The sequence below is a fragment of the Asterias amurensis genome, chromosome 14, assembly GCF_032118995.1.
Source record: "Asterias amurensis chromosome 14, ASM3211899v1".
NCBI lineage: Eukaryota > Metazoa > Echinodermata > Asteroidea > Forcipulatida > Asteriidae > Asterias > Asterias amurensis.
In genome coordinates, this window is record NC_092661.1 from 17,342,957 (window position 1) to 17,369,161 (window position 26,205).

Sequence of the window (26,205 nt, forward strand, 5' to 3'; positions counted from 1 at the left end):
TGAGGTACACAGAATATGTTGATGGTTAATGTCGAGGTACAATTGTGTCAGATTATTTCCTTCCAAACTAACAAAAAAATTACTAAAAATGATGTCCAAAATCCTCCGCTCACTTCCTCTGCCTGTTGTGTCTTCGCTAGTGGAGCGCATTTAACGAGTTTGCTAAGTGAATCGGGAAACGCTTATTGCGCTCTGCCGAATTTTAGTTGAACCTTCTGGAAGAGCAAAAGCGTGTGCAATCTGCAAATTTGTGCTCTGTTTGTACAAAGTTTGTACAAAAAACGATGATTCTAATAAACTGCGTGCAATCTGAAGATTGTGCAAACATTGTGGATCCCGCTAGTATTAATGACGGAGGTTAATCCACTAGATGGCGCTATTTCGTGTAATAATGTATTGGCTATCATCATGCAGATAGACTAAAAACAACAACCACAGACTTGGAACAAAGAATAGCTAGAACTCTGGAGTGAAAATAAGATCACCCATGAATCACAAGCCCTATTTTCTATGGGTAGACTGTTACGGCTGAGACTGTTGCCGTCGATCCAGCCGTAGCCAGTAGCCAGTAATGCGGAAGCGGCCTCAAGACAGCAATCAATTACATGACGTCATTTTGTAAACCATTGAGGCTCCCACGGTAACAGGTGCTGCTTTACTCACATGTTAGTGCGCTCCTGAAAACAAAAAAACCTTACCGTGTTTTTCCAAATCATCGTTGCAAACCTAATTTCATCTGGAATTAACAAAAATATATTTCATAGAGAGCCCCTTTCAGGATAATTTAATAAAACAAATAAGAAACGTTTGTCTTCTACTCAAGCTTTTAAAAGAAAATTATAAGCCGCTTCACTAAGTTGACACTTGGATATTACTCCGCAATACGGAACCGCTCAACATGGGCACTGGGTGCAGCGTAAACAATGGTGGTAAGTTTTAAATAAAATGTGTATTTCTGTTTGATTGCTAGGCGTCTCAACAAAGAAGAAGAATGTATTAAGATTTCTTACTTATATGTAGGCTTCCAGAGTTATTATTAAATGTTTGGAGGGCTTAAAATATGGGGAGAACCTTGCCCACACTGAGAGTGCCAACTCGACCGGAAAAGGCCATAGTGTTTGCACATAGATAGTTTTTATGTCCACGGCATGCAGTCGGCAAAACTTCCGTTCTGTTCCGTTGTTTATCTGCTGGCAAACCTGCCGGTGTCGCATGCAAATTATGTTATTGCATACGCAATAATGTCTGCCGAACGGTTTTGCATATACAATACAATCGTGTCCGCCCGGACGCTGATGCATAATATGCAATTGTGTCCGCCCGGACACAATTGCATATGCAGTTGTGTCCGGGGTACCGGTCAACTCGGTTGCAAGCCAACTCGGTCCCAAGTCAACTCGGTCCCAAGTCAACTCGGTCCCAAGTCATCTCGGTCCCAAGACAGGGAAGGTGGGGAGGGACCGCAACCCAAGTTATTTGAACAATATTAGCCTATATTTGTTATTTATTTTCGACCAAACAGTAATTTCCTTAATAAATTTATTTTTTTAATTAATAGATTTTGGATATTATTTATTATTCTTATAAGTTAACTTGAAAGTTTTCTTTATAATTTAACCAAACATTAATTTCCTTTCTTCATTTTTTAATATTTGCGTAATTCGTACTGTTTTTAATATTATTTAATTTTAAATGTAATTTACTTCTTGAACAGAAATCAAAGAGGATTCAATTATTAATGTTTGTCAATTAATGAATTGTTGAGAGCCATACAGAAAACAATGTACCCTGGTGGTTGAAAGAGATGTTTTTTTTTAGTTGAAATTTAATGGCCAACAAAATTGGTAATTTTCAAAAGTGATTGTTGAATATAGAAACAAATAGGTCTATATTGAAAGCATCGAATATTATACCCTGAACATCGGTGCACACTTATCATGAACAAAGTCAAAGGACATTATTTTTTTTTTTTCCAATTCAAAGAAAACATACAATTACTTCCCGTCAACCATATGGACCGAGTTGACTTGGGACCGTGTTGAACCCAATTGGTTGTCGAAGTTCGAGATAATAATGAAATAAAAAACACCCTTGTCACACGAAGCTGTGTGCTTTCAAATGCTTGATTTCTAGATCTCAAATTCTAAATCTGCCGTCACAAAATCAAATTCGTGGAAAATTACTTCTATCTCGAAAACTATGTTACTTCAGAGAGAGCCGTTTTTCACAATGTTTTTCAACAGCTCCCTATAACTCATTACGAGGTAAGGTTTTATGCTAATAATTATTTTGAGTAATTACCAATAGTGTCCACTGCCTTTAAAAAAACGTTCCCTGCTATGGTGCTAGTATTAAAGAACCGAAACTATAGTTTCTAGAAGTACCCTGCTACCAGTTGGTTAAAGTTTACCAGTCAATTACTTGATACTGTTTTGTGAATTGTTATTATCTTTGTTTGATTTCAGACCTTGCTTACCAGGGATTTGGTGACGTGCCTAGCTTCAAAATAGTCTTAGTAGGTAAGTGTGTATGGCCAGTAACTAACATGGTCAGCCATTTATGCATTTTTGACTTGCATAAATGGCCGACCGTGTAAGTTTGCAAAGTAAAAGGTAAGCACGCAATTTCGAGGCAAAGTTGTGTGGATCATTGTATTCTACTTTTAAAACATCTTTCCAACCATATGCATTTATTAACAAATGGTTACAAATGCTTTTTATAGACCAACTGGACCGATCCAAGGCAATTTGTCCCTTTAAAGCCATTATACACTTTCGGCACAGAAAAAAAAGAAAAAGTTCACAGATTTACAAATAACTTACAGGGTTTACAGAAGGTAATGGTGAAACACTTCTCTTGAAATATTATTCCATGAAATGCTATACTTTTCGAGAAAACATTAAAACAATTATCAATTCTCGTTGTCGAGAATTATGGATTTATTTTAAACACATGTCATGACACGGCAAAACATGCGGAAACAAGGGTGGGTTTTCCCCGTTATTTTCTCCCGACTCCGATGACCGATTGAGACTAAATTTTCACAGGTTTGTTATTTTATATAGAAGTTGTGATACACGAAGTGTGGGCATTGGACAATACTGTTAACCGAAAGTGTCCAATGGCTTTAAGATCGCTTTTCTGAGAGCCTTTGACTTCACAACAAGAATAAATGACTGAAATGAAATGAAACGATCTAGTTCTGTGGTGAGATTGTATTCCTAGTTTCAAATCGTACAATGTTTCTTTTGATTTCAGGTGATCCCGAAGTTGGTAAGAGCAGTATTTTTATGCGTTACTTCTTGAATCAATTTGACTACAGCTACAGAACGACTACTTCAGTCAGTATTGGTGAGTCACATTTGGTAAACTTCAGGATGTTTTTTAGCCGGAATCCTCCAAAATTCAACATCCATAAATTGTCAGACTCGGGGTGTCCTGCATGGACAATGTACATTTTTAATAATACCTCTCATGATAGTGGAGGGTGGACTCAAGTTTCCCTTTAAGCTGAAAATTTAGTCGGCTTGCCTTTTAGTCGGATTGCCTTCCAAAACAGAGGAAATGGCAGACGAAATGCCGTTACAAAATAGTTGATTTCTGGATACCAGTCGCTGTACCTTATTTATACCTATATTATTATTATTCTTATTATCTGTTTATTTCTCCTCACTGTAGAGAATGTAGTGAAGAAGCTGAATGTTCCAGAGCATATCATCGTATCGGTGACCATTTGGGATCTACCGGGCCGTGAGGAGGTCGATCTGAGAAAGAGCTACTACAAAGATGTGGATGCTGCAATAGGTAGGCTCCGTTTGGTCTGAATATTTTTCTTTTGAACACAATGTCTACAGGTTTACATTAAACTTACACAGTTTGAAGATAATGATATTAGAAAGCGTACCTGAAAATAGTAGTTGCTGAGGTGTTGTAGTTTTTGAAAAATGAGTAAAACAATGTCATAAAAATACGTTTTTACATGCTAAAATAATTTTCATCTTAAGAACACCGAGACAAAAATTATTTTCATGACATTGTTTTAATCATTTCTCAAAAACTACAGCACCTCAGCAAGTAATATTTTCAGGGAAGCTTTCCACCAACATTATCTTCAAACTGTGTAAGTTTAATGTAAATCAGTGGACATTGTGTTTTTTTGTCCTACAAAAAGTACCCAGACCCTTTAAGCCTAAGAAACAACACACTGCACACATGGCAATTTTGCTGGTTTTATTACATTTGCTTTGATGGTTCAACTAAATCCAATTTTTAACTGAATTCTTGGGGTGTTGTTAGTGGGATGGACATTCTCAATGCACTGGCTGGACGAGTACATTTTTTTTTTACAGTTATTTTTATTTCCGCTACATGTTTTATTAGTTGTGGTTAACATTGCTGACAAGGAGAGCATTGAGCTGGCTGGAACATGGAGGCAGGACATCCACAATCACTCCGTCATCTCCAAGAAGAAAGTAGAGAAAGAAGGCAAGGTGTCAAAGGTCGTAGTAGAATATGAGAAGGCAGACCCTACTCAGCTTCCTGTACTTCTGCTTGGGAATAAATATGACATTGTAAGTATGTAGTAACTTGCAAAGTATATTTTCTGTATAGCGCCCTCTCTTGGTTGTTACTGTTTAGTGTTATGGTTGTTTACAAAATGGCTGCTGTTGAGTCAGTCTTGTATTAAATAAAGCTACGCTCAGTTCAGTAAAGAATTGTCTCCACGACTGCTAAAAACAAAAAAACTATGATTTGAGGCATTGCACGGCGAGGTATCAATATATATTTGGTTTGCGGTAACACCATGTGTGTATCTACTGCCAGGTAGAGTTTGTTCTTAGAGAACTTAAAGGAACGTTACAGAGTTGGTAGGAAACAAAAATCGTGAAGATCACAGAATAACATAAAACTTACATGGTCTAATGCATGATGATAGTAGAAAACATCCCATAACATATTGTTGAGAAATAAATAATCTTATTTTGTATTTGGAGTTTATCGCTCAGTGAGCGTTTTATTCATTTTTCTTTTTGCATCGATGTCATGCAAAAATGGGAAATGGCTTTTCACTATTTTCTCGTGACCCAGACGGCCAATCGATATCAAACTTCTACAAGTTTGTTAGTTTATATATCTGATGGATTACATAAAGTGTTTACACTACCAGCAACTATTTTGTCCGCAAAACCAATTCTGTAATGTTCCTTTAAATGTGCGCAGTTACTTTTTGTGCTGGAGCAGCTCTTTATAAAAAATTCACCCCAAGCGGCTTGCATATAAATGAACATAGCAGCTTCAAACGGTACATGTGACATTTTGACCGACAACCTTATTCTAGTAAGCAAAAATGAAATGCGCTTAGTTACTTTTTGTGCTGAATCAGCTCTATAAAAATTAACTCTGGTGTCACCACTCCAGTAAAATCTCTTGATTATCCATCTTTTTGAATGTTTGCAGATAGAGGAACGAGAAGCCTTGAAGGAAATCAGTAAAGACGTGGAAGAAATCCAGACATCTCATTCCTCGGATGTCCTGCAAGAAGATGACAATAAACCAAATAACCTCATCCTCAGAATCAACTCAAAAGATGGAGCTAAAGAAACCGATTCAAGACCGATTCAGTATGTAATATAGTTTTTATACCGTTCTTCTCCTTTAAGTTTGTTTGTTTGTTTGTTTGTTTGTTTTATTTCCATTTGTACAACAAAAAATACAACAATGATGATTTCAAGTATATAAATACTGTTATAAATTTAAATTAAGTACAAATGGGGGTTGCAGCCAGAGGAGGTAAGACCCTCCTGTAGTGGAGCACTCGAACTGCTATAAAAAAAAAAAAATGCTGCACTGGTTTCACAAATGAAAGGTGTAATATGAAAGTAAATTATAGTTCTTGCATACATTGTCATTTTCTCCAGTAGTTTGTTCGTCTGTCTGTCTGTCTGTCTGTTTTGTCTTTGTCTTGTCCTCAGCATGTAACTTTGTTTATGTATTTTGTTTTGTAAAAGCAAGCGGCTACAAGCTACCTGGCTTAGTTGGGGCCTAGCCTCTGGGCGCTCTACCGCTAATTTATTCTTTCTCTGTCTTTTATATACTTCATGTAGTTCTGTAATTTGTTAGTGGAAATAAATGTGAATTGAATCAAATTGAAGGAAAAGACGCAGCCTAGATGACGAGAAGACAGATGCGGAGAAAGAGTACATCAGCGGTGATGAGTCGCCGAGGATGAAGGGGAAGATGGAGGATGAAAGAGTGGAGGAGAGGGATGTCACCGTCTGGAAGTATGAAGAGGAACATGAGCCAGAAGTAGAGCTTCCTGAAGAACTGGAACTCCTTGAGGCAGCGGCGGAGCAACATGGATTTGTTGGAAGGTAAGATTTAAGTCCACCATCTTTAGGAATCTTTTGACACATTTTGAAGGACCTCAGAAGACTTGACAGGACAGATAGATGTATAAATCTGAGTGTCGTCTGTTACGGATGTTCTGTCCAAGAGGAAGAGTATATATCAAAAACAGCAGGGGGGGCCAAGGACTGACCCTTGTTGAACACCAGACAGTAGATCAAGAAGTTGCGAGAACTGACTTCAATCATCCTCATTAGTTAATTCATGTTCTTATTGCATTTAATTGGTGGGTCTTTCACATGATGTTGGTTTCGTTGCATTAGTCATCATCTTTCTTGTGCGTGTTTGTAACAGGGGTCAGTTTTATTGTTGCTGTTAATTATTTTCATTATTTTTTTGTACCTTGTTTTTGTTCTTGTGTACGTTTGTCTGCTTCACATGTGCGGGGTTACATACCTGTTGGTAATAGTTATTTTAGTCTATTTTTGTGACCCCTGACCCCTATCTTCGGATATTTTCATATTCTGCATTTGTTGTTATGGCCCCTACACTCACACTTATGCTACTGTCAGTCTTTTGCGTTTGTTTTGTTGTATTTTGTATTTCGTAGCTTTCATACATTATTTTTGTTTAACGTTTATCGAACTGTGTTTGTTCATTCCTTTCTTTTCAGTGTTGCCGTCTCGGCCAAGAACTCTGACGGCGGTGTGGATAAAGCCATCCAGGCTCTGATCCGCCATCTTCTAGAGAGGAAACTCAAAGACAAAGCCTTGCAGAAGATGGAGGCAGTGGAAGTCCGGAGACGCAAGAAGAAGAAGACAAAACCCAAGAAGGTTAACCCCGACGACTTCCAACCTCTTGAGAAGACGGACATTGAAGAGGTGAACGATCACTTTAATGGGATGTGAATTTTAATTTAGAGAAAGTCCTGTTAAAGATAGTGGACACTATTGATACTTGTCAAAGACCATGCGGTCTTCTCACTTGGTTTATTTCAACATATGCACAACATAACATACCTGTGAAAATTTGAGCTCAATTATTCGTTGGAGTTGCGAAATAATAATGAAAGAAAGACCACCTTGACTCACGAAGTTGTGTGCTTTCAGATGCTTCATTTCGGGACCTCAAAATCTAATTCTGCGGTCTTGAAATCAAATTCGTGGAAAATGACTTCTTTCTTGAAAATTACACTGCTTCAGAGGGAGACGTTTCTCACAATGTTTTATACTATCAACAGCTCTCCATTACTCATTACCAAGTAAGGTGTTATGCTAATAATTATTTTGAGTAATTACCAGTAGTGTCCAGTGCCTGTAAAGAACTTTGAGTTTAGCCACAAAAACTTCAAAAATATACATCCTTTCCAAGGAATGGATGTGGCTAACATTGATTTAATTGGGTCATTCGCCCCTGTGTTTCTAGCTGGATTGGCAGCATATTGCGCCACAGCCCCTTGTAAACCATTACATGGTGCTAAGGATTAGGTCTTATACATCAAAATTTCGTCCCATGCTTTGCAGTAATAATACCTGGCGCTTTGTATACTTTGGCAAAAGGCGCGTTATGAATACGGTTATTATTATTGTTATTAAACTGACTGGTGGGGGCCGGTGGAGGGTCAGGGAACCGAGTATTCAGTGCTTTTCATTCATCGGCATAAGGGTAAAACCAAATAATACAAACAATATTCATCTGAGATTTACGGCAGCACCATGTGTAAATCTCTGTTGAGTAGTGTTGGTTATGAGATGACCGGTGATTGACAACTCAACTTTTCAATCAGTATGCTCTGATTTATCTTCAGGAGAATGCTGGGGATCTGTTACTGGATGATGCTTAAGTACTTTGTTGGAGATTAACTGGTAGTTGGGCTTGGCTCGATGGTGCAAGCTACCTGTCAATCTCCCAGGAAGTACTTAAGAAGCATCCAGCAACAGAGCCCAGCATCCTCCTCAAGATAATCAGAGAATACTCTTTGAAAAGTTGAGTTGTCGACCCCTGGTTCTTCTCAGAACCAACACAACTCAAAAGAGATTTACACATGGTGCTACCGCACAATCCCAACTGATTATACTCCCGCCACAGTTTTGAATCTTACAAATACATGGAATATTCTTTATCCATTGAAAACAACTGGATGTCATCTTTTAAAGTGAACGTTACAGAATTGGTAAGAAACAAAAATCGTGAAGATCACAGATTTGTATAAAACTTGCGGTCTAATGATGATGATAGTAGAAAACATCCCTTGAAATATTTCTGTCAAAAGATTCATATTTGATGAGAAATAAATAATCTAATTTTCGCGTTTGAAGTTTATCGCTCAGTGATCGTTTTATTCATGTTTGTTTTGGCATCGATGCAATGCAAAATTTATAATCGGTTTTTCACTATTTTCTCGCCACCCAGATGGAAAATCGACCTCAAACTTCTACAGGTTTGTCAGTTATTTTATATGGTGGATTAAAGAAAGTGCTAACACTGCCACCAACTGTTTTGCTAGCAAAACCAATTCTGTAATGTTCCTTTAAGTCTAACCCCCAAAATCTCGACGTTTCTTTTCCCCCACTCCTCAGATGGACAAGCTATTTATGCAGTCCAACTTGAGCCTGAGCAGGATTCATGAGACCAGCCTAGCTTACAATCAGTCAGTGCGGCAGTTCAAGAGAGAGTGCCTGAATGCTGGACTCGTGGGCGGTCTCAAGAGTTCCATTGAAGATTGCATCGGAGGATTGAGAGCAGCCTTGCAAGAACTCAGCCTGGAACTTATGGTGAGGTTTGAAAAGTGGTGGAGATTTAAAACAGAAAACTATAAATCTGGATTATTTTTCTCGGAAGAGTTGATTCATTCTTACTGTGTAGTTTCTAGTACGACAAAATTTGGTAACTGTTCATAAAAATCTACAAATCATAGGTTATTATTATTATTTATATGGCGCTCTACGGAGAAAGCACTTTACATTAGACTAGGACAAAAAGAAAAACAAACAAACTAGGATGGGTTGGGGAACAGAAATGTCTTGAGGAGGCTTTTGAACACGGGCAACAAGATTGCCTCTCGTAGGGGAGCTTATTTGATGGCGAACAAGATCCCCAGCTTTCCGTCTAGGTCTAGGAACATGAAGCTAGGCATCGCAACTATCATGAAGCTATCTCTCTTGAATCAAACCCCCAAAAACCCTTTGTTCCTTCTCTGAGCAAAAAATTGATGATAAATGAATTTGTTGAAGACATTTGGGGATTAGGTGGAAGCAAACTAAGACTGTCCTAAACTTACCCAGTCAGTTTCCCTTGTGGTTAATTACTTGGTATCAAATATTTTTGTAATGAAATTCGCACAATACAAATCAGAATGTTTTTGTTATGTTGATGTTGATTTTTAGACCCAGGACAAGGATGGATTTCTAGAGCTAGTAGTTCAAGGTGAAGTCGTCTACGAAGAAGAAAAATCTGAAGAAATTAAGAAAGTCATGGACACTTTCCAGTCAGAGGTGAGTCCTTATCTCTGTTACAATAGGAAGCTTTCGATTCAGGTCGGGAGGAGGGAGGGAAGGGATGGTAAGGGAGCGAAAAATCGATCGGCGCATGCGCAAAACTGAACATATAGGATTGGAACTGCCTCTAGTTACCGGGCATTTTTAGTGGTCTAGTTGGTAAGACACTGCTCTAGAAGAGACTGATCCATTAAGCTCCGCCCCATTGCGTATTGACCAATCACAACGCAACGAAGGTCCAACAAATAAGGTCCGACATGTGTGCGCGTATATTGGCGCGCGCGGAAGAGTTGTGCAGAAAGGCATTGGAGAGCCCCACGTGTTCTTGCTCACACATGCGTCGATGGGCGGAGCCTACTGGATCGATCTATTGCAAAGGTCGTGGGTTTGAATACCAGAAAAGTACGCTATACAGTGCTTACACACATCGGTGTAAGGGTAAAACCAAATTTAATATTCTAAATATCCATGATGCAAATTTAACATCTATTCGACAAATTTCTTGTTTGATATTCCAGGTTGTAGTTGCTTGCAGTGCCATTCTTTGTGATAACCCAAGCTCTGATGCAGACCTCATCCGGATGGACGCTAAGATCACGGACAGCTGTTCCCACATGTGGGCCCTCGCCGAGAAGGAGCAGCCACTCAGCCCCAAAGACAAGAAGAAGATCCAGCACAAGGTGGATTACAATCGAGCAAGGATAAGACAAGCTCATATCCAGTGTGCACAGAGTCTTCAAGACGTTGATGGTCTGTATAAGAAGATCAAAGCTGCCATGTTATGGTAAAATCTTTAAAGGCACTGGACACTATTGGCAATTACTCAAAATAATTGTAAAAACATATTTAGTATTAACAAGCAACGGAGAGCTGTTGATAGTATAAAACATATTTAGAAACGGCTCCCTCCAAAGTAGTGTAGTTTTTGAGAAAGAAGTTTCACTAAAATATTTGAACTGAATTTGAGACCTTACCTGAGGTCTCAAATTCAAGGCATCTGAAAGCACACAACTTGTGCAACAAGGTGTTTTTTCTTACACTATTCTCTCGCAACTTCGATGACCATATATGAGTCCAAATTTTCACAGGTTTGGTATTTTATTCATTTATGTTGAGATGCACCAAGAGACAAAACTGGTCTTTGACAATTACCAAAGGTGTTCAGTGAACTTTCCAGGGGGGGGGGCTGCTTTTTCCTGGCTAGAATTAATGTGTCTTTCAAATGGTTTAAAGTGCTTGGGTAGATTTGCTTAAGCAGAACATATTGCAGAACAATTTTTTGCTAAGCAGAAATGAGCAGGATCCCAGTGACAAAGTGTACATGTGACAGAGTAGTTTGGCTGATAACCTTATAATCTGGTAAGCAACATGTGGTTGTGTTTAGCTACTTTTTGTGGTTAAGCATTTTCATGAAATTAGGCCCTGATGATTTAGAACAGTCTTAAGGGATTGTGTTCACTCCGGGGCCAAATTTCATAGAGCTGCTTAAGCAAACAATTCTGCTTAGCAAAATAATCATTGTTAGTAAAATCAGAATACCGGCCAAGACTCCACTCAGTTGTTATGCTAAGTAAACAACAGCTAAATACCAGTCACAAGCAATGTATATGGCATGAAATTTTTGCCAGTAACATGTGTAAAAAAGGGGAGCTATTTTCGTGTTTAACCAAAATATTTGATTAAGCAGCTCTATGAAATTGGCCCCTGTTGGCATAGCGTGTGGCTAGATTCTGAGGGTGTCATGCAGTTTTAAATTACTGTTGAGAAGGAAGGTTTCTAAATTACTTTATATTTTTATGCGAGTATAATTTGTTTTTACCCTTATAGTGGTGTGTACTTTCATGTTTTCTGTGAACAAATCCAAAGGCAAATCACTCGGGTGGGATTCGAACCCCTGACCATTGCATTACTAGAACACAGTTCCTACCACCCGACTGATTTGCCGGCAGATTTTTTTCACAGAACTCGGGGAAAGTACTGAGTAAAGGTATACAGTCTTTAGTACACATCAGTGTAAGGGTAAAAATAGTATATTATAAGGGAATCAATGTGTGGTGAAGAGGCTTTCAACTAGTGGTTAAAACCCGCCAAGGCCTGGTTCTTGATAATTTCATCAAGACGAAGTCGACCAGTAGGAATGAAGAAACTGTCTTATAAGCACAGGTGCATCCTCGCGGTCACGCCCATGTTTCAACACTTTTTACTGGTGTTATATCATCCGTTCAAACATCCCCACGTGATGCCCTCTTGACCAATCAGAATGGATGTACTGTAGGTATTTATGAATATTCTTCATAAACATAACACAGTATCAAATATTTTTATATGGCCTTGTAAAAAGAGTAATGACAGTGTCCACTTTTAGTACAGTCTAGAAAGTTCCAACTTCAGAATGAAAAGGTAGCTAAAGAAAATGATGCACTGTTTAAAAAAATAGTTATTTTTGAGACAAATTGCTAAGAATAGTGTTTCAGATATGGATAGAGGCACCATACCAGCAACCAGTTTAAAGGGAAGGTGTACGCTTGTTTCTCGCACTAAAATTTAAAGACAAAGAAAACCTTTGTTAGTAGCCTACAGCAACTTTCGATAGTAAAAAGCTTACTGAGAAACGTTTCACTTTAAAGGCACTGTACACGTTTGGTAGTTGTCAAAGACCAGTCTTCTCACTTAGTGTATCTCAACATATATACATAAAATAACAAACCTGTGAAAATTTAAGCTCAATTGGTCGTCGAATTGCGAGATAATAATGATAGAAAAAATACCCTTGTCACAGGATGTTGTGTGCTTTCAGATGCTTGATTTTGTGACCTCAAAATCCAATTCTGAGGTCTCAAAATCAAATTTGTGGAAAAATACTTCTTTCTTAAAAACTACGTTACTTCAGAGGGACCCGTTTCTCCCAGTGTTTTAAACTATCAACCTCTCCCCATAACTCGTTACCAAGTGAGGTTTTATGCTAATGAATATTTTGAGTAATTACCAATAGTGTCCACTGCCTTTACAGTAATGTGGTTATGTAAACAGATATCAATTTTTCTGCGCATAAATTTGAATCTTAGCAGTGATACTTCTCAGGCTGTGTATTCGGACATGAACTTTTCTGGATTTTTGACGATATCTCAAAAACGCGACCACCTTTGGAAATGAAATTTTCACAGGTTATTATTATTGTATTCTAGATGTCTGCCAACACTATGCTTGACAAGATGAATATCAAAAACAAATTAACAAGGTAAACAAATTTCAGGACCCTGTTTCATTTATATAAAAATAAAATAAAAACTGTTTCTTTCGTCACCTGAAATAAACATGATAGTGTAATGTGATGTCATGTTTTTTTCCAAACTATTTTTGTTTTCATTCCATACTGAATCTTCCATTTGTTATACAGTTTGTATATTTTAGTGTAAAGATTGTTATAGATATTATTATTAAAAAAAAACAATTCATATATGTTGCTATTTTATAAAAATCCGTCCATGAAACTCAAATATTATTTGTATATTTTGCAACTTATAGAAATAAATCTCTGTATATTTATAAATTAATAGCAAAAACATTATTTTGTGTACATGATCGAGCAGGAATAAAATAAAAACTTCCATTTTTGTGGATTTTAAATTTTACAATAAAGTCATGATATAGAAGGTCAAAATTGTGTTTTTTATGATTGAGGATTTATTGTTCTCTGGTTGAAAAATAATGTTGATGGTTTATTCGGTTGATTGTTTATTTACTTAAAAGTGTCATCGCAGCAGCCTGCTGAATTGTGACACAATTCACAATCGTTCAAAGTACTACAATAGTTATTAAAAAGCTTTACAATAGAAAATACATGGTTTTGTTTTTTAACCGCTTTCCGCTGTGCAAAACGTGATATTTTTCATTGAAAAAAAAAAAGATCCTTTGTGAATTTTATTACCGAGAACAGTCATTTTATGGAGGTAACTTTCTGGCGTGGGAGGGTGTAATTTTTTTCCAACGTGTTCTAAATAATAAAAAAAGTTTCAACATTTTTGTCTCAACTCAAGCAGCTATGTGAAATAATTGTGTTCTAAGCGGTTCATGGGTTTGTTTACCAACAATGGAAAGATAGCGTAATCATCTAAAAATAGAAACTAGTCATCAAGCTCTTGAGGGCGCCCTCAATGTATGTCTGATAATGAAATGAATCAACACCACCTGATTGCATATAGAACGAACTACAGCACACCCCTTACAAAAACAACAACCTTTTATGAATTGAATTCTCTGTTTCGATATTTGGTATCACCATTATTTCCATCTCTGGGGTGTTTAGAGTTAGAGAACACAACTCCTTTCAAAATGTTCAAGAAAAAACCTACGGAGAAAGGTAAGAATTACTCCTAGAACTATTTCGGTTTCGTCCGGCTATCGTCTCCCGTTAGGCGTTAACGGGAGACGATAGACGGGAGACGTTGGTTGGTATTTTATTGAATATTTAGAAGCTAGGGGTAGTAGGCCTATATGGCCGGCACAAAAAATAAAATAAAAAGCTCATTCAATTACTATCGAACAAATTTAATTCCATTTTTGTCCCAAGACAATGGCTACTTGATAGAATCCGGAAATATCTCAAGGCATAACAGTAAAACTACCCACCCCCTTGAATGAAGCACAAACACTTCAAAACAATCTGTTTTAACCCTATTTCAGAACAGCAAATGTTTGGTTTCAGGAGTTAAAAAAAACAATCTGTTATATTTTCTCTCTAATGTAGACCGTTAGCTTTATCAGAACTTATTTCTGTCTGCAGACAATCTATACAAAAATTCCATTTTCACTTAATTTTTTATATTTTTTTTCCGAATTGGCACACCATAGAATGCCAAATAGCAACCACATCACGTGATCCATCTGACTTAAAGAGAATGAAACTCAATCTAGCAGATTTTGTTACGAAATTTAGAGGTTGGATGATTTTTCTTAGGCTCATTTAATTGTGGCATAATAGTACAGACCGTAAGTAAACAGTGGAGCTTCTGTCACCGGGGGAGCTTGCACAGTCTCGCAGTAAACGAGAATCAAAGTTTGGTTTCAAAAACATATAAGGGTCGATAACATATGATGCTACGATACTTAATTTTTATATAAATACTAGGCCTAAATAAGTTATTTTAATAATAAATTAGACATAATAAAACTGATAGTACTATGGACCTGGAGGTACCTCCATGGTAATTTATGTACCATGGAGTTAGTAATGTTTATACCATGGAGATAGAATCCTCCATGGTTATACCGTGGAGGTAGAAAAAGACTACCTCCATGGTTAAAATACAAACAACCCTTCCCTGACTAGGTTAGGCAGTGTTAGGTTGCATGAGTTGCTAGCTAGTACTAAGTACTTATAAAATAGAAACTAGAAGGCTCCCCTGTGAGCCTTCTAGTTAGGTGAGCTTCATGCAGCTTCATTCAGCTTCTAGTTATGAAGGGATTTTGAAGATTCTGATTAAAGACAGTGGATACTATTGGTAATTGTCAAAGACAAATCTTCTCACTTGGTGTATCTCAACATATGCATAAAATAACAAACCTGTGAAAATTTGAGCTCAATTGGTCGTCGGAGTTGGGAGATAAATATGTAAATATGAAAGAAAAAAACACCCTTGTCACACGAAATTGTGTGCTTTCAGATGCTTGATTTCGAGACCTCAAATGGTAAACTTGAGGTCTCGAAATAAATTCGTGGAAAATTACTTCTTTCTCAAAAACTACGTCACTTCAAAAGGAGCCGTTTCTCACAATGTTTTTTAACTATCAACAACTCCCTATTACTCATTACCAAATGAGGTTTTATGCTGATATTTATTTTGAGTAATTACTAAAAGTGTCCACTGCCTTTAAAGATATAAAGCACCTGATTTTAGTTTTTAGCCCTGGAAGCGAAGACCTAACAGGTCTTTATCACAGGAAAATGCAACCGCTTTTAATTACATGTTTTTTAATGAGTGAAAAAGCAGTGGTTTGGTTTCTACAGTTTCCTGTTTACAGGCTGCGTTGGTCAGATGTGAAAACATTTATCTGAGTGAAACTCTAAGAGTGCTTCATCCGTCCTGTAGGCCTATTGCCACCGACTCTCTTTATCACCAAGAACAGGAAAACACTTTTTGTAAAAAAAAGTCTTTAATGAGTGAAAAAGCTGTAGTTTGGTTTCGTCGGCGATGTGATTCCATCAGCGATGTGAAAACATTTACCTGAGAGGATCCGTCCTGTATTGCCACCCACTCTCTTTATTGTTTATCAACAAGAACAGGAAAACACTTTTTGTAAATAAAAAAAAGTGTTTAATAGCTTGGACCAGTCTCAAAAGTTGAGACTACTCTTTATAGTTGGGACCAGTCAATAATAGTTTGGACCAGTCAATAATAGTTTGGACCAATCAATAATAGTTGAAGTATCAGAGCAGATCAGGCAGCATGATGATGGCAGTCTTATCATTAAGGCCTGTATGGAGCAAGTGTACTTAAAGGCAGTGTATACTATTGGTAATTACTCAAAATAATTGTTAGCATAAAACCATACTTGGTGATGAGTAATGGGGAGAGGTTGATGGTATAAAACATTGTGAGAAACAGCTCCCTCTGAAGTGACATAGTTTTCGAGAAAGGAGTAATTTTTCATGGATTTGATTTTGAGACCTCAGATTTAGAATTTGGGATCTCCCAATCAACCATCTAAACTTCGTGTGACAAGTGTTTTGTTTTCTTTCATTATTATCTCTCAACTTCGACTACCAATCGAGCTCAAATTTTCACAGGTTTGTTATTTTATGCATATGTTGAGATACACCAAGAGAGAAGACCGGTCTTTGACAACTACCAATAGTGTCCAGTGTCTTTATTGAATCTCATTTGGTTATTTTGTTTGCTTGGTTTTTTTTTTCAGAGGTGATGAGGCAAGTTGACAGGGATCTGAAGAATACACAGCGAGGTTTGGACAGGGACAGAGCTAAGCTGGAAAGGGAGGAGCAAAAGATTGTTAGTATTTACACCTCTTCTTAAAACTAACACACACACACAGGCATAAATCTTTTTCAAAGTCAAACTATACCTAAGTTATGTTTATTACTTCTAGAGATTAACAGACAGTCAAGTTAACCATCATTCATAATACCTCAGACTGTTTCGCTATTCCTATTGGTGTAGAGCGCGTCACGTAGGGGTGTTTAAACCTTTGATAATGACTAGTGTTTTTTATAACCGGTTGTGAGCAGATACTCCACGCTAGTCTTGGTGCAAGACATTTCTTGTTACGGGGGATGCGGGCACTGTCGGTAAGTTGGCTGCGCTGTGTGTGAAAGGAAAAGGAGAACGTGTTGCACCAAGACTATACGTGCACGAACGCAACCGGAAACTGTCGAAAATAGGCATCTCAGTCATAACAATGCAACACACGGACGCGGTACGTACAGAGCTAAAGCACATCAGAAACGGATAAGGTTTACAGAGTTTTTTACTTTATTTCGCATTTTGAACAAAAAGGCATATATGAATAGGAGTAGAAGAGTAGTGACTTGTTCTTTCAACACAGGGTCGTTGTCGTGTGATAAAGGCCCGAGCCAAAGGCGAGGGTCTTTATCACACGGCATTGACCCTGCAAGGTTTTTAAACGGCCGTGAAAGATCTCGTCGCTACACTTTTATTCCCTTATTATCTTTGAAAAAAATTACTTATTTTTCTCCCCTTACAGACCCTTGAAATTAAAAAAGCTGCTAAGCAAGGTAACAAACAGGTAAGCACATTTTGAAGACGTTTTGATTAAAGAGTATTTGCATGTGTAGGGCCTGATTTTCATTAGGTTTATCGCAATTCAGAAACGCACTGCATTGTGGGAAGGAATATGGGGCGGTTACTATGCAGTTTGTACGACTCGCGCATGCAACATCTATACCTTTGTGTGGGTTCAACAGTGCCCTCTCTTGATATTTTGCCATTCGCGATGAACCTTATGTTTGACAATTTTTCTGATGCATGTGTTTGATGTAATTCAAGTTAATACGCCTTTAAGGGCTTGAAGTACCCTGTTGTCGGCTGGCCAGAGTCAAGTGAGTTTCACAATGGCAGGTGACCTCACATTAATGTCTGTCGAGCCACTTTCACTCCACTGCAAGAGGAAAGCCTCTTTACCAATTCTCCATTTCATTCTACCCTGCGCTGTCTGTTGCCAAGCAATGCCCCTTTATGTTCTTAGTTCGTCTCTCCATCCTTTGTTTTGTCGCCCTCTTTTTCCTGTCCTGTTTCTTTGAGTCCAGTTGGTTGTTTTGCGTGCCCACCTGTTGTCATACCTCCTAGCTAGGTGACTTGCCAACACCCACCTCTTGAGTTTAATTGTCTTAATTATATCCAGCACTCTTGATTTCTTTCATAGATCCTCATTTGCCACCCTGTCCTAATTTGTTCTCCTATCATTATCCCTTCCATAGCCCTCTTTGTCACCCTAAAGGCCCGGTCACACAGGCCCCGATAACGAGAACGATAAAAATGCACGCCCTCGATTGGTTGAATGAGCGTGGGCGTATTCTGCGTGGAGCATTTCACCCAGTCGAGGGCGTGCATTTTTATTGTTCTTGTTATCGTTCTCGTTATCGGGGCCTGTGTGACCGGGCCTTAAGTTTTTTCTATAGTCATTTGGTGATCGTCCATGTCTCAGCACCGTACGATAGGACAGGTATTATGCACTGATCGAATACCTGTCTTTTCAGGGATACAGGAAGGGCGTGGTCTCGAAAGATGTAGCTCAGTGTGCCAAACTTCACCCATCCTAACTGGATTCTTGTCTTTATTTCATCTCCTGTTTCGTTGTTGACGGTGATCTTCTTACCCAGATAGATGTAGTTGTCTACTAACTTGCATTAATAATAATACCGAAATATGCTGTGTTTACCAATACAGGCTGCTACAGTTCTAGCCAAACAGTTGGTCAACCTCAGGAAACAAAAGACAAGAATGTATGGAGCCAGTGCAAGGGTGTCGTCCGTCAATACACAGGCAAAGGTATGCAATGTAGGACTAGGCAAGAGTGTAGACATGAATTTAAACTTTTTTATCAAACTGTGGTATTTGGCCGAGCGGTCATAAGCACAGAACTCAAGCTCTGCAGTTTCTGATCAGCAGAGTGTGGGTTCAAGTCCCAGTCTTTACATTTAATAATAATAATCCTAATAACCAGTTTTTATGTAGCGCTTTTCACACCTGAAGGGCGTCTCAAAGCACTTCCAACATTATTACCCCTGGTCACTGGGCCTGAATCACTCCTTAAACCATCTCAGCTCCCTGGTGGGGAGTATGCAGCCTGTGCAACATTAATATGCGCTACTCAGCTAAATCAATCACAAGAACCATCTCTGCCCTAACAGGTACCCATTTACCCCTGGGTGGAGAGAAGCAATTATAGTTAAGTGGCACTTACTCAAAATAACTGTTAGCATAAAAACTTACTTGGTTACAAGCAATGGAGAGCTGTTGATAGTATAAAACATTGGGAGAAACGGCTCCCTCTGAAGTAACGTAGTTTTCGGGAAAAAGTAATTTGCCACTTAAATATTTCACAAATTTGATTTTGAGATCTCAGAATTAGATTTTGAGGTCCCAAAATCAAGCATCTGAAAGCACACAACTTTGTGTGACAAGGGTGTTGTTGGGTGCTGGACGGTCTATCTTAAGAACCGTTCAGACACACAGAGTTGAACTCGATTGGGTTGAACCGCGAGTGAAACCGACTGTAGTACTGTGTCTCAACGAAATAGTGTTCTGACCTTCTATGTACAGCGCCTTTGAGCAACTCATTGGATACACCACACTTTATAACTTCTTATTCCTTTTGAAGTGCAGCCTTCAAATCAGGATTGAAAATAGTTGCAAAGCCAGACACACCAGGGCGATCTGCGCGATGCCCACAGCATTCCCTTAAAAGGAGTTGTTTACGCGAGGGCAGTGGAGGGCTCTACCATTTTATAGCTGGAGGGGTGTTGTGTTGAAAGAAATCATTTTACAATTATAATTTTTGCATTTATTTTACTTTTTGACCAAAAAGTGATGATGTTTTTGACCGAAAAGGTAGTTATGAATGGGAATCAATGTGTGTTGAATCGGTTTTCAACTTGTGGTTTAAACCCACCGAGGCCTGGTTCTTGATAATTTACATCAACTTCGTCTCGGTAAATTATCAAGAACCAGGCCTCGTTGGGATTAAACCACTAGTTGAAAACCTCTTCACCACACATTGATTCCCTTATTTATTCACCAGTTGTGGTTTATTTAATCTGTTAAAGTTGTATATTATACTCCGTTCTTATTTCAGACTATGCAGTCAAATAAAGCCATGGCAACAGCTATGGGAAACACAACGAAGGTAAGCACTTATCAAATTGTGAAATCGTTAAAGGAACACGTTGCCTTGGATCGCTAGAGTTGATCTTTGAAAAGCGTTTGTAACCGTTTGTTATAAAATGCATATGATTAGAAAGATATTTTAAAAGTAGAATATAATTATCCACACTAGTATCACTCGAAATTGCATGGTTTTCCTTTTACCTCATCGACTAACACGATCGGCCATTTATGACTCCCATAAATGGCCGACTGTGTTAGTTCGCAAAGTAAAAGGAAAACCACGCAATTTCGAGGCAAACTTGTGTGGATCATTGTATTCCTACTTTTAAGTCATCTTTCTAACCAAATGCATTTTATAACAAATGGTTACAAATGCTTTTCAAAGACAAACTCAACCGATCCAAAGCAACGTGTTCCTGTAAATCCAAACCATACAAACCGCATCGGCCGTGGAGCCGGCTGGACAGTCCAGGAGGATTCAGCAATATTTCGGGGAAGATAGATAATCAGTTTGGGTGACTTCAACGGCCGGAAGACATTTTCACTGGTCTCGGGTCAGTGGGCCACTGTTAATTTCTACCCCATACATGTATAGGTTATTGTTTGTATTAGCGCCTTGTGGGCTTTATATGATTGCATTATTATTGTTAATAATTATTGTTGTCTTCAGGCAATGAGTGCAATGAACAAACATGTCAGCCCAGAGAAGATGATGCAAGATATGAAGAAATTCCAGATGGAATCGGACAAGATGGAAATGAAAGAAGAACTCAGTAAGTAGTACTACTAATATTAATAGTGGCTGCTTATACAGCGAGCATCTCATCACTCAGTGTCGCTCAAGGCACTTTAAAGGCAGTGGACACTTAATTACTCAAAATAACTTTTTGCATAAAAACTTACTTGGTAACCAGTAACGGGGAGAGTTTGATAGTATAAAACGTTGTGAGAAACGGCTCCCTCTGAAGTAACGTATTTTTCGAGAAAGAAGTAATTTGCCACAAATTTAATCTCGAGACCTCAGAATTAGATTTTGAGGTCACGAAATCAAGCATCTGAAAGCACACAACTTCGTGTGACCATGGTGTTTTAATCTCGCAACTTCGACGACCAATTGAGCTCAAGACAGGTTTGTTATTTTATGCATATGTTGAGATACAGCAAGTGAGAAGACTGGTCTTTGACAATTACCAAAAGTGTACAGTGTCTTTAAGATTGATTTGTTGCAAATGCATATTATTATTATCATTTATGACACCATGCTGGATGCTGGTTGTCATGTAAAAATCTGTGAACATTAAAATGTTACCAATGCTGTTCACACTCTTTAGACTTGCCCACAAATGTAACTTTGTAACTTCAGTGATTAGATTACTGAAAAGTAAAACATTTATTATTTCATAAAACGATTGTCTCCTGACAATGACTAGAGCAAGCTAGTCGAAATGTTGAGACCAAATTCCGAACTGACTCTGCGGCAGTACAGTTATTACGATCCTATAAGCTAAAGTAGTAGTCCAGTCAATTTCTATACCATGCGCCCTGGTAATAGTTATAAAGCAGGACAGTTCTTTTCAGAACTGAGAAGTCTCCCGAACCTCCGATTTTCTACTCCCTGGCAGTAGAATAAAGCAAGACAGTTTCCTAAGAACAACTCTACCTGGCAAGTAGATATACATACATGGTGTTACCGCAAACCAATATATAAAGATGTTATTATATATGGGATTTGAGGCATTGCATGTTGAGGTACATGTATAACATTGCATTTGATTATAATAACTATAGTTTTCTATGTATTTTTTTATGGATTGGTAATTTTTAGTGTGTATTTTGTAGTGTGTATTTAAGTAAAAACATGTTTTTAGACACGCAAAACCAAAATGCATTTCACTGTATGTTTTACGTATGTTTTTGGTATATTGTTGGTACACCTACATGTGTTCGTCTGTCATTGTTGTCCCTTGTCTTTGTCTTTGTTTGTCTTATTACATGCAGTGTTAGTCTGTCCATAGGCTTAGGGTCTAAGGCCAAGGCTTCACACACTCCTAAGTTTTGCCCTTTTGAATAGTTAATAATGTTGGCTACTGTTTATAACTTTCATTGCTAATATTTATGAAACACGAATGATGTATTATGTGAGGGCAATACCAAAGAAAATGTTTTATTGAACTGATCGATCCATGAGACTCCGCCCACGGCGCACGTGTGGGCAAGAACACGTGAGCCTCTCTGCTATTACCATTCTGCACAACTCTGCCAGGCGCGCCAAGCATACGCTCATGCATGTCGGACTTTATAGTGTCATACCTTTAGTTGTGCAATGGGTTGTGATTGGTCAATACGCAATGGGGCGAAGCTTAATGGATCGGTCTATTGAATGTGACAATCAAACATAAAGAATAATATTATTTTCTTCTCCTCAGTGGATGACACCTTAGATGCCATGTTTGAAGAATCAGGAGATGAGGAAGAGCAAGATGCCATTGTCAATCAGGTCCTCGATGAGATTGGTATCGAGGTATCAGGAAAGGTAAGACGCTTTATATTAGGTTGCGGGAATTTAGGCAATTGCCTACATGGCCCCTGGTCATTGCCTGAAGGCCAAGTCACACTGCAGCCAAAACGATAACGATCACGACGCAAAGAGAACGCATTCTATTGGTTGAAATGCTCCACTCAGAATACGGCCACGCTCATTCAACCAATCGAGGGCGTGCATTGTTAACATTCTCGTTATTGAGACCTGTGTGACCGGGCCTTGTGCCCTGAACTCTTTCCTAGTAACTCCTTCCTCAAAGAGTAGAGTGCAGGTGCCAGACCTAGTCTGGCTTGACTCAAAAAATATATGCCACTGATACAGTTGCACATACTCTGGTTGAGGCATACATTAAAGTTCGCGACAAAAGAGTTTTAATAAAAGATTGGAATTTGTGGTGGTTTTTGTTTTGTTTTATAAAACATAAATATTTTATTGTTATCTTGGATATGATTGCACATGTTAGCTTCTGAAAACTGAACACAGTAAGTATTTTGAGTAGCATATTGTAAACTCTCTTTGTGGCCCTTTAATAATATTAATTTAATAATTTATTATTTATTTGTTTATATAGCGCATGTTCTAATATAATTTTGACCAAAATGCAAGAAAATATACACTATAAAAATATACCCGTACGTGCTATTACACACATTAAAATGAATAAAGGAAAACAGCGATAACTTAACTTATTAGCAATTTGTTTTACTGTTTTTATATAGACACCATATCACAACCTTGTTTTCTTTTTCTTCATTACAGTTATCAGATGCACCTACTGCCTCACAACGGCTACCAGCGAGCAGCGAAAGTTCAAAGGACGCCGATCGAGATATAGAGGCGCAATTAGCAAGGCTTTTAAAAAATTAGCACCTTGGATCGTGCAAGTCTTGCATTTATTCAGTTCGATTATAAAGCTTGGGGTCTGTTAAAGTGTGCAAATTGTTTCCTTCTTTTGCGGTAGTACTCACACTTGGTACTTGGTACTTGTACTTGCTACTTGTGCTTGAGTAGTACTCAAAGTCTTACTTTTATTAGACTTGTACTCCGCTCACAAAATACTCAACTGAAAGATAAACTATACTCGAAGGGTGTGGGACTCGTCTGTTGGTACTTGGCTGTTGGAATTGGTACTCATTTGTTGGACTTGGTACTCAGATGTTTGACTTGGTACTCAGATGTTGGACTTGGTACTTGGCTGTTGGACTTGGTACTCATCTGTTGGACTTGGTACTCAGATGTTGGAATTGGTACTCGGATGTTGGACTTGGTACTTATCTGTTGGAATTGGTATGCATCTGTTGGAATTGGTACTCAGATGTTTGAATTGGTACTCATCTGTTGGAATTGATACTCATCTGTTGGACTTGGTACCTGGATAATGGACTTGGTACTCATCTGTTGGACTTGGTACTCAGGTGTTGGAATTGGTACTCATCTGTTGGAATTGGTACTCATCTGTTGGAATTGATACTCATCTGCTGGAATTGGTACTCATCTGTTGGACTTGGTACTTGGCTGTTGGAATTGGTACTGGATATCAGAATACTTGGTACTCGGATACTTGTACTTGTACTCAATGGCCCAAGTTCTCATACTCAAGTACTAACCAGCCATCCTACTTGGCAGTATTTGATTCTTGACTGAACAATACTTTGATGACAACACTTTTTCATTCACACATGTTAAAACACGCTGCAAAAACTGTGAAAGACCAGAATTCGCACTAGGTGTAACCCCAACACATCATCCCATGAAATTATACGAAAAAGATATTTTGGAATTGAGTATTCAGTTTGAATACTTGCAAGATTTGTACTGGTAACTGTACAAACATATTTTATTATGGGTAGTTTATCTGTGAATACTGCTTGTATATATACATAAGTATGAGTTTTGATGTATGAGATATTAGAAGAGATGTTAAATTTGCATCAGGGATAAAGAATATTCATTTTTGTTTTACCCATACAGATGGTATGACACTGCTCTAGAATTGCAAAGGTCGTGGGTTCGAATCCCACCCGAGTAATATGCCTGTGATTTGTTTTTTCACAGAACTCGAGAAAGTATACTAATACACATCAATGTATATGGGTAAAACCAAAATTAATATATTATAAGAGATTGACTGAATGATGGGGTTGAATTAGATCTGCTCCATGTTCTGACACCCATGTTTTGATGACCCTAAAGACACTGGACACTATTGGTAACTGTCAATGACCAGTCTTCTCACTCGCTGTATCTCAACACAGGTACAAAATAACAAACCTGTGAAAATTTTGACTCAATTAGTTGTTGAAGTTGCAAGAGAACAATAAAAGGAAAAAAAACACTCTTGTTGCACAAAATATTGTGCTTTCAGATGCATAATAAAAGGCTTCAGGTCTCATGTCTTTTATGATTTGAGTGACAAATAACCTCTCTCTCAAAAACTATGTTACTTCAGAGGGAGCCGTTTCTCACAATGTTTTATACTATCAACAGCTGTCCATTGCTCATCACCAAAGTAAGTGTTTATGCTAAACATTATTTTGAGTAATTACTAAATGGCGTCCAGTGCCTCAAATTAGCAGTGGACACTATTGGTAACTACTCAAAATAATAATTAGCATGAAACCTTACTTGGTAACAAGCAATGGAGAGCTGTTGATAGTATAGAACATTGTGAGAAACGGCTCCCTCTGAAGTAACGTAGCTTTTGATAAAGAAGTTATTTTCCACGTGCTTGATTTTGAGACCTCAAAACAATATTTTGAGGTCTAAAAATCAAGCATCTGAAAGCAAACAACTTCGTGTGACAAGTTTTTTTCTTTTTTCGTTATTATCTCGCAACTTCCACAACCAATTGAGCTCAAATTTTCACATGTTTGTTATTTTATGCACATGTTGAGATACACCAAGTGAGAATACTGGTCTTTGACAATTACCAATAGTGTCTAATGTCTTAAGGCACATGCTTGTCTACATGACCATTAATCTTCAAACTCTCTCCTATTCCTTGGACTTCCTACGATTGATTAGCAGGTTTGTGATTCCTTGAGAACAAATCTTCATTAAGATTTTGAAATTAAATATGTTATGTTTTGTGGTGAAAGTAATTGCCTTTGAATTTAATAGGAGGGAATTCAATTAGCACTGACGATGAAACATGTTAATTACATTCATTGCATAGTTCCGTCTTATATTTTGATAACTTTAGAAAAGGGTGAAATTAATGTCCGTGCACAAACACAGTTTTGTGGAATTAGTAATTTATTGAATATATTGTGCTGTCTCCAGGACCAGCCTGTTGGAGGGCGCACAAAAGTAAAAATATATCATAAAACAATTAACACAGAAGAAGTAGAATTGATGTATTTTAAGTTTTGTTTATGTCTAGATATTATATAAAAATATCATAATTTTGCTATTAAAATGAGAAATTCAGAAACCATTATCGTCATCATCTAGGTTATAT

General features: G+C 37.9%; 2 protein-coding genes across 2 annotated transcripts; both read left to right on the forward strand.

Moving 5' to 3' along the window:
- Positions 1 to 890: 890 nt before the first annotated feature.
- Positions 891 to 13,591, forward strand: LOC139947430 (uncharacterized). The gene is made up of 11 exons (XM_071945334.1): positions 891 to 929; positions 2,466 to 2,519; positions 3,259 to 3,351; positions 3,679 to 3,804; positions 4,381 to 4,571; positions 5,458 to 5,621; positions 6,153 to 6,371; positions 7,019 to 7,226; positions 8,925 to 9,119; positions 9,732 to 9,839; positions 10,361 to 13,591. Exons 1-11 carry the CDS (start codon positions 899 to 901, stop codon positions 10,628 to 10,630), a joined length of 1,659 nt encoding a protein of 552 aa, XP_071801435.1. The 5' UTR covers positions 891 to 898; the 3' UTR covers positions 10,631 to 13,591.
- A 416-nt stretch (positions 13,592 to 14,007) lies between these two features.
- Positions 14,008 to 25,212, forward strand: LOC139947329 (charged multivesicular body protein 2b-like). The gene is made up of 8 exons (XM_071945225.1): positions 14,008 to 14,202; positions 16,758 to 16,849; positions 17,562 to 17,603; positions 18,764 to 18,865; positions 20,172 to 20,222; positions 20,874 to 20,976; positions 22,630 to 22,736; positions 23,505 to 25,212. The coding sequence occupies exons 1-8, from the start codon at positions 14,016 to 14,018 to the stop codon at positions 23,610 to 23,612; spliced, it is 792 nt and encodes a 263-aa protein (XP_071801326.1). The 5' UTR covers positions 14,008 to 14,015; the 3' UTR covers positions 23,613 to 25,212.
- The last annotated feature ends 993 nt before the right edge of the window (positions 25,213 to 26,205 follow it).